Raw genomic sequence first — 14,840 nt, forward strand, 5'->3', positions numbered from 1 at the left:
TCCTAGTAGGGCTTGTTAAATTTCACTTCCAGCCCCAAACCAGGAAGTGCTGTTTAAGATGAGCCCAAGACAAAAGCAATCTAGCTTAGAAACAAAACTCGCCAGACTCTAGAAAGAGTATAATAATTTAATAAAGGTTTCAATTTGGGAAAGTTCTCCGGTTGGCATTGGAACCTATGGTCTCCTCCCCATAAAAGTTTATTTAAATTCGAAACTGCCAAAAAACAAAGTAAAATCATATACGACATATACAGGCGCGTGCACGCACTTACACACACACACACACGCACACACACAGACCAATTTGTTTTTATGATCCGCTTCCTTATCTAGACTGTCCAGGCTTGGGCCAGATTTGAGTTGGTAAACTCTCATAGCTAAAGCAGAGAAGAATGTAGAAAGAGTATCTACTTCTCCGGATTATTGGGAGGAGGGTCGAAGCCTAGACTGGCCACGCCCGGGTCCCGCTCTCTCGTTGCACAACTGCTAGATAGATCTGGGCATCGAAGGAGGAACGATGTAACCTCCAACCCCTTCTTTCTGACCAACCGGAACCCGAGCGGTGCTGGGACCGGGGAGGGTCACCGGGTGAGGACCGGGGCGGTGGGTGTTAAGTTACAGGGCAGGAGCCCGGGTCCCTCCACCGGCAGGAAGGGGAGGGCCCATCGGGGCTAGGGGAACCCCGGCGCAGACCTGGGGTGGGGTCGGAAAAGCTGCCTCACCGCGCGCTCCCGGGCCCTCTGCTCCCTCCCTCCCTCCCTCCCTGGCAGGACTCCCCGCCCGGCCTCCCCGCCACTCTCCTCGGCGCATTCCCGGAGGCAGCGCCCGCAGCGGCCTCGCCATGTCCCAGCCCGGCCAGAAGCCCGCCGCCTCCCCGCGTCCCCGGCGCGCAGCCGCCACCGGCCGCACCCAGGAGGTGAGTGGCGCTCCTGTCGGCGCCGCGGGGCTGGGCGACGGGGGACCGGGTCCCGGAGCTGTGGCCGCCCTCCCTGGGCGTTGCCAGCCTGGCCGGTCTGCCGCCCCCGGCGCCCCTGCGGGGCAGGGAGAGGGCTCGGGGCTCGGCCGCTGCCCGGCAGGTGGCTGGAGGTGTCTGCGGTTCCCGGGCTGGGTCCAGTGCGCTGGGCGTGGCGTTGGCCGGGTAGAGTAGAGTGGGGGCGCGCGGAGAAAAGTTGGCTGGTGAGACGTGGGTGAATGAGGATGAGGGTGAACGGGGAAGGAGGTTCACTCAGGACCCCCGAGTGAGTGCAGTGGTTTCACTGGACAGCGGAATCTAGTTTTCCGCGGTAAGGCCGGGCCGCAGGGCGTGGCTGACTGGAGACGCAGAGCCTTTTCCTTAACAAGCCTGGAGCCAAATCGGGCGGGCGGGGAGGGGCGGGGTCTGCGCCGGGCTCCACCCCAAGGGTTCTGCCCACCTGGCAGCCGCGGGATGTGCCGAGTTCAGTGCCAGCCAGGTCCCAGCCAGGCAGAGTGCGAGCCCGGCGCCCCCAACACAGCACCCCGCGCCCTCTCTGGGTCCCCTGCCGTGCGGATCGGAGTTAGCCGGTTGTTGCCATGGCATTCGCCAGCTGGTGGTACAAGACGGTAAATAGGAGCGGTTGTGCCTGGGCAAGACTGGGAAGGGAGTGTGTTGGAAGGGAATGTGTTTGCTTTGCCCTTCTGGGCGTGCGAATGAAGCGTTGTCCGGGGTTTGGCGTGGAAGGGGTGCGGCCCGCGTGCGAACCGGGTGCGACCTCCTCGCAGACCTTCAGGTTAGGCTCCGGGAGAGGCTGGAGACTCACCGTCTTGTGGTATGTGTGAGCGCGCTGGAGCGTGAGCAGCGCATGCACCTTTCTCGCCCCTGTGTCAAGCACTAGGCTCTGCTGGCTCTCACAAGTGGGATGGAACTGGAATTGTTGCTGGAGGAATTCTGTCTAGAAGGTGGATTCCTGAATGAACTCGGACGCAGCCCGCAAGAGCTTAGATCTAGGGTTCGTTTTTAATCCCTAAGCAAAGGAGAGGCAGATGCAGTGTGAGGCAGGGAGAAAATCCCAAACACCAAGCGTTAGAAGCAACTGAGATCTGAGACCCAGACCCTTGGAGAGGGCGGTGGAGGGGTTGGGGAGAGAAAGCGAGAAAGATAGAGGGAGGGAGGGAGAGAGGGTGCGCACAAAAGCTAACTGCTCTGCACTGTATTACTTTGGATGAGGGACAAGAATGTTCCATTTGTTTGGTGCACTGAATGTGTGTCCTACCAATTAGGTGTGATATCCAGTCTAGCTGGCACTTCTAGTGTTTTGGAACCAGGAAGCATGATTTAACATTAGACTGCGTTCCAAAAAAAAAAAAAAAAAAAAAAAAAACACACCCACAAAGTTTTGTTGACAATGAGAGCCAAAATGTTTATGTCTCATTGATTTATGGTGAGAATTAAAAAATTAGGTATGTCTCTTTCTTAGCATGTGATATTGAAAAAAGCAAAGATGTTGAAAACAGACACACTTTAGAGCTAGAAACCCTGTATAAGAATCAAGAAAGAAACTGTTACTTATCAGACAGTGGACATTTATTGATCATCTACTATGTGCCAGGCAGAATTATATCCCACAAGTAGTGGTTTTTTTTAGATTATTTTTTACTCTCCCTTTCTATATATATAGTATGTATGTATAGTGTGTGTATGTGTGTATATTTATAAGAGAGAGAGATATATATATATGCACACACACACATATACTGTACAGGGTCTCTCTCACTATGTTGCCTAGGCTGGTCTAAAACTCCTGGTCTCAAGCAATCCTCCCATCTCAGCCTCCCAGAATGTTGGGATTACAGACATGAGCCACTGCACCAGGCCTACAAGTTCTTTTTAAAGCCTCCATGTACACTGTGGAGAACAAAGAGTTTTCCTTAAATAGAAATAAGTCAACCTTTTCCATCTGCTTTCACATCTGTAAAATAGAAATCATATGCACTACATAAGTATTGGTGAGAACTAATTAGATTCAAAAATCAAGATACAATATACATATACTTTTAAGAATTGGAAATTCCAATTTCCCTTGAGATATTTCTTCTTGAGTGTTTTCCAGTACATTTCCTGGACTTTTACATGTAGCATTTTATTGATGTGGTAAGAGAAAAGTTTGCTTTGAGTCATTATTGGCCTAAGGATATTATCAAATTGCATCATGTACATTATCTGCAAATATGGATAGGGATGGTTCAGAGTTGACATCAGACTTCTCCTTCCAGACTCATGATTCTCTAAAGGAAACTCTGCTGGATTACTTGGATGAAAGTAGTTTAAATCTATGTTTTTAACCCTGTTTTGTTTAGTCATGGTCTGATGTTTCTGCTAAAACTTCTCTTAGAATTCAATTTTGGTACTATCATGAAAACCTTTTGCTGGCCCTCCTAGAACCAGCTACATGCCTGTGATCAAGCTGTAACTTTTCCCAAACCAATGCTATTCAATAGAAATATAATATGAGCCACATCTGCAATTTTAGATTTCCAAGGAGCCACTTTAACAACAACAACATCACAACAAAAAGCAGGTGAAATTTGTGCTAATTGATATATTTTACTTAACCTACTATATCCCACATATTATTATTTCATCATGTAATCAGTGTATAAGCCATTGAGATATGTTACATTCTGTTTTATGTTAATTCTTCAAAATCCAGTGTATATTTACACTAATAGCATATCTCAATTCACACTTGCCATATTTCAAGAGTGTTCAGTAGCCACAAGTGGTCAGGGGCTACAGTAATGGACAATATAGCGCTAGAACATGGACTCCTAAACTTTCTTTTTTTCCTTTGGTGATAGGTGTGTGGTCACAGACAATTTTGAGAATCAAATGGGATTTGTGGACTGCTTTCCCTTGCAACAAAATACATACAAATGTACACAAAATGCAGTTTCCAATATAGCTTCAGGGAGTTCGGAGATTTCCAAAAGACCACCCATAAATCCCCCAAAGGTCCATGGAGCCAGTTTATAACATATATTTATATATACACACACATATATGCATACACACATACACACAAACATATGCAATCCAATGTACATATATGTGCATATTTATATATAATACACGCATGTATAATACATATACAGATAACTAGATTTACGTGTGTATATATCTACAGATACAAATACAGATGTCTGTATATACACATGCATGTATAATACATATATAGACACAGATTTATATGTGTATATATCTACAGATATAAACACAGATGTCTGTATATACACAGACATCTCAGAATACTTCAGATAAATCCTATAGTTAAAATATCTTTGTGGAATCCTTAAATACTGAAAAGATTGTAAATGATCTAACTTTCAATATTTTGGCAGAATAAAATGAAATAATTAAAAGAATGTCTAAGATGCATTTGTTTAACAGCATGCCACCTATAAAACTAGTCAGTGAAACATTACAATGTATATTTCCACACTGAATGCCATCAATCCTATTTACTTTATCTTCTGAAGAATTGTGTGGTTGTAGTAAACATACACACACACCCACACACACACAACTTTGAAAAGCTAAATTTGAAGAACATCTTATGAGCCATGAAATGATCAAGCATGAACGAAGGTTAATTTGGCCCACACCAGTAATCACATTCCTGAATCATAAGTTGATTCTATTAGGCTATGTTAATTAAAGGTGTTTCTTAGCCTAATTAGATCCATAGACCTAGTGACAGCATGATCAAGGAGCCCAGTCATTTGGGAGGCCCCGTCATTGCAACCAGCCTGGGAAGAGTGTTGCAAGCCTCCCATGGCAGGATAGATCACTTGCTCACAGTGAATTTTAGAACTAAGGAAGGCAAATAACAGGGCCTGCAAAAAGGGCACAGACTTTAGGGTAATGGAAACAGAGGTCAAATACAGCCTTTCTCTTTCAGCTGACAGTGTTTGAATTAGTTTGCTCCCCATTTTGTATACGCCTTTAAAACTAAGAGTAGCATCTGATAATATTTTTCTTTAAAATCAGTTTTGACACTTCCCAGAAAGTTAATTATATTCTACAAGTGCCTTTTAAAGAATGCTATAGCCTTCTGGGGGTGGGAACAGTCGCTGGTTATGTGAGATTCCATGTGGATAGGTGGGTAATTAGTTCTGACCAGATTGTCTCAGCAGATACAAGACTACTCTAAGTAGTCCATCATTTTTCCCCCTTGAGGTATTTTAAAGATGAAAATCATATTAACAGATACTAAAGTTCTGTTCTTTTAAGTTGTCTCATTTTCCTTTTGTGAAAACATACCCAGAAAGCTTTACAGCCACCATAAAGGGGGAAAAAGTATATCAGATGTCTTCCAGTTAAGAAAAAGGCAAGAACAGCTCCATCCAATAAACACTGTTTATGTAAGTTATCTCCTCAAACGGACAAGTCAGTTAACTCAAGAAGGAAAAGGTATAAAGTTATAGTTTCCAAAAATGTATGGAATTTGTTTTGATTGTAAAAAACTCATAGAACATAAGAATAAATTTGGTAAAGCTCAAAGATGTTCACAGTTGTTTATTGTCCACCTGCTGTGTGTCAGTTTTGTGCAGAGTGCAGTGGACACACAAAAAAATCGTGCAGTGGTATGTGCCTGGCCTCGTCTTGCATGTCTCATAGATAAAACTACAAGTTCATTCTCATGACTGACTGCTGTGGCAACAAAGTAACTATTTAAGTTCTCACGATACCCCCTTTGACTTAGGGAAAACTCATCAAGCCTTACTTCAGGTGAATCCCAGGAGCTAATCTATGACAGGTAGTAGATGCCACCTCTGAAAACTGGACACATAGGGCCTGTACCTTTACGGTGGCATCTTGTCATGTCCGCTAAAATCTTAAAATGTTAGAAAAAAACGAACACTTGGGGTTCAATGAAACATAGGGATTTCAGAATTATAGCTATGCAGTTAATCCTTGATACATATTAAGCATTAGTACACAAAATAAGAGAAGAGTATAATGAGGCCGGGCATGGTGGCTCACGCCTGTAATCCCAGCACTTTGGGAGGCTGAGGCGGGTGGATCACAAGGTCAGGAGTTCAAGACCAGCCTGACCAAGATAATGAAACCCCCATCTCTACTAAAAATATAAAAAATTAGCCGGGTGTGGTGGCAAGCACCTGTAATCCCAGCGACTCGGGAGGCTGAGGCAGAAGAATGGCGTGAACCTGGGAGGCGGAGTTTGCAGTGAGCCCAGATCGTGCCACTGCACTCCAGCCTAGGTGACAGCAAGACTTCATCTAAATAAATAAATAAATACATACATACATACATACATACATACATACATACATACATACAAGAGTATGACCTCTTCATATACCAGTCATTGGTGTCAATAATTGTCAACATTGTGCCAATCTTGTTTTATCTGTTAACTATCACAGCTGCCAGCACAAACACACACACACACACCCTTTCAACATATTTTAAAGTATGGGAATTGCAAACACAAGTTTCATCCTTGTAACCAAATTGCTGTAGTTTGTTGGGAAAGTGAATTCTTTAACCCCCATGTAGTTTATCTCCTTGAGAGTAATATGAAGATGTGAGAATAATATATAATACACAGTCATGAGATAGACAAAGTACTAAACAAAAGCTTTATCAGATGAACCTGATAAGTTTCCTTTGTACTTTAGGGGAAGTAAAATACTAAATTCTTCTGTTCTAATGTTTACAGCTTTAGGAAATGAAACCCTCAAACCTTTACTCACTGGCTTCTAATTCACCACAGTCAGATTGCTGCCAGGGAAAAAGAAGGGAGTGGAATAATTTTAATTGTATTCTTAAAATTAACAAGGCAATGAGCCAGGCTCCTCACTAATGTCAACTCTTCATAAATTTGCCAGCCCCTGGGATGGATACCATTAGCCCTATTTTACAAGAAGAAACTGAAAAATTAAATTGTCTGCCCAAGGTCACGGTCACATAGCCTTACAAATCTGTGCTCTTTCTGCCCTATTAGAGTCTATTGCAGTCAACTAACAGAGGGCAATGACTCTGAGTATTTAAAACAAAGGGAATGTAACATAGGGGAATTGCTTATCCAGGCAACAAAAAAGGCTGGGAAGCCATCAAGGGAGGGTGAGGCAACCCAGAGATTAGAAATTGCAGGAAGCTGCTACCATCCCTAGTCTAGAGGGACACAGGGAGGACAAGGGTCACCTTGTGGAAACTGGAACCACAGCCGACCCATCCTGCAGGAGGTGCTACTGGAGGAGGGGGTGGAGAAAAGGGAATACCACCCACCCACCACCTCTAGTCTTCTGGCAGTGCCTGCTCTTGGCTAAACCCAACTTGAGGCCATCCATCAGGAGAATTGCAGCCAGCAAAGTTCCACTGCAATTTGAACACAGCAGAAGTAGAACAAGGAATCCACCTGAAGGGGGACACTCCTAGGATCTGCACACAGGGAGACTGTTCTGAAGCAAAACCAGCTTTACAGAAGCTTTGGTCCTTCTGCTTGTTTGCTGAATAATTTTGCTTTAGCAAGTAGAACACATACACAAATATATCGTAAGGTATTTTTGTGGGAAATACCAATTTGCACATTGTCTCTTAATTTTTCAAACTACCTTCTTGGCCTCTTTCTCTTTTGTCTAGTTTGCTGATCTGAAAAGAGCAAAGGTACTTCTCAGGGAATGTTTATGGGCTTGTGGAAACATGGTCTTTCAATCAAGAATTATTTGTTATGGTCCTACCACACATCTAGGAACAAAAGGATGTAATTTACCCTGTGATTAGGAAGCAAGATGTATGGGTTTATAAAGTAATCAGTAAGCAATAGAGTGTACATTAGAGTGCTACTTTGTTTGCTTTACTGAGAAAAGAGAGATGAATATGCAAATGTGAAAACATAATGCTCCATTAATAGGGCAAAACTCAGAATTAGACAGGAAATACTGGTGTGAACATAGGGCACTGTGCGACTTCGCTGAGCAATCTGAGTTTACCTAGGAGGAGCCCAGAGCCGCCCCAGTCTGCCTGACCCTGGGAACCTCCCCATGGGTGCCGACTCAGTGGGATGGTTTGAGGAGCAGAAACTTCCACTTCCTATCATGGTGCCCACAAATCTTCCCCTAAAACCAGTGGTTCTCAATCCTGGTTGTATATTGGAATCAGCTGGGGAACTTTAGAAACATGTACCCATGACCAGGCCCCATTCTATTCGAACTAAATCTAAATCCCTATGCCCTGACACAAATGTTTCTAAAAGCTTCCCAGGTGCTTGTGACAGGCACTGAAGGATGGGACCTACTGCGAACCTGAAGGCTTTGTGATCCTTGGGAGTCCCTGGTACAAGCCTTCCTCGGTGTGTATGATGGTAGACAGCTGAGTTGCCTGAGCTTGGAGAGTCCAGAGGCACCAAGATAACCTTTTATTGCTCCATCAGTTTTCCACAGCTGTCCCTGGACATGCAAATACTATCGCAATGAAATTCTCACCAAATTGAAGAAGGAAAATTTTTAAGTTTTCAAGTAAGTCACCCACTAAGGCATATGATACAATATATTTTAGTATATTCACAGGGTGGTCACAACCATCAGCACAATTTTACTTTAGAATGTTTTCCTTTCCTCCTAAAAGAAGCCTCATACTTTAAAAAAAAAAACTAATAATAAAGCAAAGGCATTTCAGAAGCACACTAGCATTTCATAGTCTTTTCACAGCTGGACTTAATGCTGGCAAGGGCTGCTTTTCTGTCTTCTTGCTTCTTTTATATGTGAAGAAGTTTCTGTGATTTTTTTTTTTCTTTTTTGTGATGGAGTTTCGCTCTTGTTACCCAGGCTGGAGCGCAATGGTGCGATCTCAGCTCACTGCAACCTCCACCTCCTGGGTTCAAGTAATTCTCCTGCCTCAGTCTCTCGAGTAGCTAGGACTACAGGTGCGCACCACCATGCCCAGCTAATTTAATTTTTGTATTTTTAGTAGAGATGTGATTTCACCATATTGGCCAGGCTGGTCTCGGACTCCTGATTTCCTGATCTGCCCACCTCGGCCTTCCAAAGTGTTGGGATTACAGGCGTGAGTCACTGCGCCTGGCCTAGTTTCTTTGATTTTTATCTTATTTTGTGTGACATGTTCCCTTGGCTGTCTATGTCTCTGTGTGTATCTGGGTAATAACAGGGCAGGTGCCCAAATGAAGCAGAGTTGAACCTCACACTGGCAGAAGCTCTTAGCTGGGTGAGAGCTCAGGCTCTGAGCCTTATTGCAGTTAGCTCTTACTGACTTTTTTCAGATTTATGGGTTTGTTATGGCAGATTTTAAACATACAGAGGCTGTCACCTAGAATGAGGACAAAGGACAGTTGTACTTACCAACTATGTGATAAAAATGGGGATGAAAACAGTTTGGAAAATTATTCCTTCTTGAATCAAGACAGCAAAGCCCTTGATCTGATTTTTTCCCCTGGCTCTGAGCTTCTGGAGCATATACCCCCTTCATCTTAGCCCCCATCTAGTCTCCTGTCTTCTATGGCCTTGTCCTTCCAATGAAATTCTTTTCTATGGCATCCTGTCCTGCTCTTCCTGCCTTTGGCCTCCTCTCTAGCTGCCAATACAGGACAGAATTCATAAGTATTGTGTGTTCTATTCATTTATAAAACAAATTTTAGAATAGGAAGGTTTTGTGTTTTGTTATTTTTTGTGCCTTTTGTTTTGTTCTCATTTCAGATCACTGGCATGCTCTAAAGACTTTTTTGATGAAAATCCTAAGATCCCAGTTAGCTTTCAACTAGATCCAAAGTAGCCTAGTCTCTGGCCCACGTAATCCTGAGTGGTATCACCATGGAGAACATTGCTGTTCAGATCTTCAGTTTCTTTATTCATGAACCAAGGCGACAGTGGGTACTCCCTAGAGCTGCTGTGGGAAGCAAAGAAGACCGCATAGGAGATGCCTGGCACTGGGCCTAGCACAGAGTAGATGCTTAGGAGGTGTTAGTTTCTATTCTCTAATTAGTTTTGTGGTTCAGTTCTTTTTCTCCAGCTGTCACTCCTTCCCTGTTCCCTGCTCATCTCACTCTCCTCAACCCAGCAGTTACACGTAATAGTGGTCAGCAGAGTTTTCTCTCTTCGCTCTTTAGACTCCTGCAGATTCCTGAGCCGGATCAAATTTGACATATGTTATTCCCAAATATTTCATTCCGTCTTCTCAGTTATGTGAAAAGTACTCAATTATTTCATGAATCTCTCTCAGAGAAAAGATACAATTGACTTTACATCATTAACAGACTGCTGAATATTGAATAATATTCAAGAAATGATCAGGGCAATGGTTAATTGATAAACTTGTTATTTACTGGAAATTCTTGTTAATTGTCTTAGGGTGATAATAGTATTGGGTATATACCAATACCATTTGGGAAAATGTTCTCAAATTTAAGGAGATGCATGGTGAAAATTTAGGGTTAAAAGTTCAGGATGTCTGTAATTTACTTTCCAATACAGGTATATAAAGACATGTAGCGCCCTCTTGTTCTCTCTCTCTCTCTCTCTCTCTCTCTGTGTTTGTCTCTATGTATGCCTGTGTGTGTATGCAAACGGCAAAATTTGGCAACAATGCTAATCGTTGTTGAAATCTGAGTGGGAGGAATATGTGCATTCATTGTATTATTCTTTCAACTTTTCTGTCTGTTGGAAATTTTTCATGATGAAAAGCTGGGCTTAAAATAGGAACTGGGCCGGGAGCAGTGGCTCACACCTGTAATCCCAACACTTTGGGAAGCCGAGGCAGGTAAATCACCTGACGTTAGGAGTTCAAGACCAGCCTGACCAACAGAGATGGGCAAAACCCTATCTCTACTAAAAATATAAAAATTAGCCGGATATGGTGGTGCATGCCTGTAATCCCAGCGACTTGGGAGGTTGAGGCACGAGAATAGCTTGAGCTCAGAAGGTGGATGTTGCAGTAAGCCGAGATCACACCACTGCTCTCCAGCCTGGGTGACAGAGTGAGACTCAGTCTCAAAAAAGAAAAGAGAAAAAAAAAAAGAACTAGAAAAATACAATTCATGAAGTTCTAAAAAAGTTGGCCTTTTATTATAAGTGATTTTTATTTATGTCATTATACTTTTGTGTATTTTAAAATAGCTTTCTATTGTGAGCAACTTTCTCTTTTGAAGTCAGAAAATAACAATGCTTATAGTACATAATTTTAAAGTTGTTACTTTAAGTTGCTATTTTAAGGGAGAAAAGGCTGTACATGCATTTACTGTGGGGTAATAAATTATGACACATATTTGCCAATGAGCAGAAAGCAGAGTGAGACCCTGTGGAGAGCATGGAACCTTGTACCAGACAAGAGCAAGTCACCTTTTAAAGTTTTTTCATTTGTAAAATGGAATAATTGCACCTCTTGACAAGTAAATGAGGCACTCAAAATAGTAAACACCCAATAAAACAGTGGCTATTATTGTTATTACTTATATTATGTAATCTGAAAAAATATGAATTACAGATTATGAATGTGATATCATGGTTCTAAAATTGCCAGTTCTGGAGGGAGACAGATTTAGTAATCTCTGTCTTTGTAGAACGAGTTTTCTAGAGATGTTTAAAGAAAACTTTTAGGCAAATTTAACAGAGCTTATCTGAGCAAAGGATGATTTATGAATTGGGCAGTACTGAAAATGAAAAGTGGTTCAGAGAGCTCAGTACACTCCAGCAGCATGAGCAGCAAGCTTTTATAGCTGCATGTGGAAGCAAAACGAAGAAATTACTTGATTGGCTACAACTAGGCATTTGCCTTATTTAGGTATGGTCTGATGAGAGGTTTGTAGTTATATAACCAGTCAGCTGGTTGGCTGGTTATGATTGGCTGAGGCTCATTTTTGTTTTGTTTTAAGCCATTTACAAGAAATGCCTTCAAGTTAAGTTTCAGTGTGCTTAGTAAGGTATCCCAGGACAGAGACTACCTCAGGCTAATGGCCCCCTTATTTACTTTAACAGAGATCAAGTCTGGCTTTTACAAATTTTTTGCTCACCAATTATTCTAGTATTTATCAATTGCCATATAGCCATGATATCTAAGTGGGCTTTAAAATGGTTCATTTTTAAAAGGTTCATTTAATTATTCAAGACTGATTGCCCTCAGCTCTGTATAAACAAACCCTTGACTAGGATGTATAGGAAAAGAAGCCCTGTAGAGGGTTTCACCAAGCTATTGCACCCTGGCTGCTTTTCAGTGAGATTCCAATCACTAATCTATGAGAGTGTTTCTTCTGGGTAAGAATTGTACATTCATGAATGTGCCTTATGGCTAGTTGTTCATACAAAACACTATTAAGAAAGGAGTTCAGCCACAGATTCTGGCATTCCCTGGCAATTTTTAGTAGCATATCTGTTGATATGATTAAAGAAAACATTATCTAATTCCATTTAGCATGTTCTAATGGCAAACAACAGATTTTAGTCAGAAAGGCTGTTTTGTGACCTTTTCCCATTTACCAGTAATGTTTCCTTGTAAACACCATCAAATCACTATTATTCTTAGTTTTCTCATTTATAAAACAACATGAGCTTCTTTTTTTGTATCAAATAAGACTATATGGAAGTGCCTTGTATATAATAATATAAATTATTATTATTATCATTCTTCTTAATTCAAATAATTTCACTGACCTACATATCCAGGTTATTATTCTGCTTTAGGGAACATAATAGCATTTTATATTTTGATTCAATTGAGGGTGATTAGGATTGAATTCAATGGTAAGCTTTTGTTTTTTCATATTTTGCTCCCTTTCCCCACTTTCTTGAACATCCCACAATGTGACAGAAATGAAATAATTCTTTGTACCCTCTATTCAGGAACATATAACTATTTTTTCATTTCTCAAACAATTTCAGTGAAGTTTGGCTTATTTTACCTTATTGCCAAAACAAATGACTATGTAAGCTACTTGAAGCTTTTATGCCCCACGTAAAAATATTTGCATTAGGGAGAGTTTGATCAATAGGTATAAAGATAGTTAGTTACGAGGAATAAGATCTGTTGTTCTATTGCACAGTAGGTGACTATAGTTAACAGTAATGTATTATATGCTTCAAAATAACTAGGATTTTGAATGTCCTTACCACAAAGAAATGATGACTGTTTGAGGCGATAGATTTGGTAATTACCCTGATTTGATCATTACCCAATGTACATTCAAAACATCACCTTGTACCCCATAAATATGTACCATTGTTATGTGTTAATAAAAATAAAATAACACTTTTAAAAATTGCATTTATCCTCGGTGTCCTAGTAAGAAAAATAATTCTGTTTATAGACATAACGAAATCTTAAAGCCATAATACATAGAAGAAGTTGCAGCTATGGTCTTTGTCCTTCAGGTTTTATCTTTCTGCATTGGTGAATATGTGGAAGAACTCTAGGGAACTCCCTTGGAGGACTCTTGAGTCCCTGCTGAACTGAGCCTTAAGTATGGCTTCAGATGAAACATGGTTCTTAGAGATCTCATCTCCTTGTTGAATGAGATGTCTACCATGCTGAAAACTTGAGCTTAAAATTCGTGAGGCATTTTTTAGGAGATAAGATGCCGCCTTGGCATCACCATCAGCTCTGCATCTAGTTAATTACAGACTGACCTTCTGGATCCCAAATGAATGTCTGTAGCATCCCTTGATTTTTGAAAGCCACCTACATTGGTGTCAATTACCAGCATTCTCAGGAGGAAGATTAAAGAGGTCCTTTTTTTTTTTTTTTTTTTTTTTTTAAAAAAAAGGGTATGCATTTAGCCTTTGGGGATTAAAGTTACTATCATCTGTGTCATCTTCTTAATTATTAAGCATTATTTTTTACTTTTTTATAGCATGTCAGTGAAAAAACCAGGGAATCGCCTTCCAAACCAGGAGAAAAGAAAGGATCAGATGAGGTAATTTCCACAATACTGGGCTTTCATTTTCTCTTGCTTTTAAACTGTGAAATATGCCTTGAAATATTAAATAATGATGTAGCGAAGAGCTTCTACTTTGCTTAATATTGGGAAATTTTGATTTAACCAAGTTTTGATTCAAGAATAGAGAGGGAAATCACTAAAAATCAATTTAAAAAGTTGTTCCTGGAAATAGAGCTTGTATGAATACTTTCCCTTTAGTAATAGAACTATTACTAAAGGTACTATTGCTTAGGGTGTTTTCCCTATAGAAATTGGTGAATCCAAATTGTTTTGTTGGTGAACATGTCAGGTGTAGAAGGGAAAACACATGCTGTAGTAGAAAGAAAAATCTTTTTTTTTTATGACATAAGCCATGCAAGGAGGACAGGGAAAGCCAGATTAACCAGTCCTTCAGATTCATAAACAAAAGGAAGAGATAACTATTTAATTTGCATAGATTCTATGGAAAACTAGTAAAACCAAATCTCCCCACTTTGAGATGGGTTTTCTTTGAGGCTGTATCTTCTTTCACTGAATGACATACCATTCTTTGCACTGTTAAGAATGACTTACTTCTCTACGAAAGAGTCATGTGAAATTTCTGCCCTTCCAAAGGGTACAAGATTTGCCTTCCTTTACCTGTTCTTTATGTGTTAAATCTCAATATAACTGGATAATATATTCATCTTTATCCAGTAGAAATTGAGTCGTTTCTTACTTGTAAACGTCATATAGCCAGGTTCTAAAAGGTATATGGAAATTTAGAAAACATCAAGTGATCATTTGATTTTTCTCTATATTGTCAACATTAATCAGGTGTTTTTCTGAAATTTAGTTCTTCTTTCTGCTTATTTTCTGCAGTTTCAGAGTAGTCAATATGTAAGGAGGCTGTTATGGCTAGAACCTGCTATGCATTCTGTACTAAAGTTTATACCTCCA

At 41.0% G+C, this 14,840-nt stretch overlaps 1 protein-coding gene across 5 annotated transcripts in view; it reads left to right on the forward strand.

Moving 5' to 3' along the window:
* The first annotated feature begins 428 nt into the window (after positions 1 to 428).
* The window catches only part of CAST (calpastatin), a 111,758-nt gene continuing 97,346 nt past the window's right edge, over positions 429 to 14,840 (forward strand). For 3 of the 5 annotated variants that reach the window (XM_023212203.3, XM_023212197.2, XM_023212198.3), the window contains exons 1-3: positions 429 to 588; positions 771 to 916; positions 13,836 to 13,898. In XM_023212203.3, the coding sequence (XP_023067971.2) occupies positions 842 to 916; positions 13,836 to 13,898 (138 nt within the window). In that variant the 5' untranslated portion in view covers positions 429 to 588; positions 771 to 841. Of the gene's footprint in view, positions 589 to 770; positions 917 to 1,411; positions 1,582 to 13,835; positions 13,899 to 14,840 lie in introns of those variants that run through there. The other 2 variants (XM_023212202.3, XM_023212199.2) reach the window with 2 other exon arrangements.

Source organism: Piliocolobus tephrosceles, chromosome 4, assembly GCF_002776525.5.
Source record: "Piliocolobus tephrosceles isolate RC106 chromosome 4, ASM277652v3, whole genome shotgun sequence".
Classification (NCBI taxonomy): domain Eukaryota; kingdom Metazoa; phylum Chordata; class Mammalia; order Primates; family Cercopithecidae; genus Piliocolobus; species Piliocolobus tephrosceles.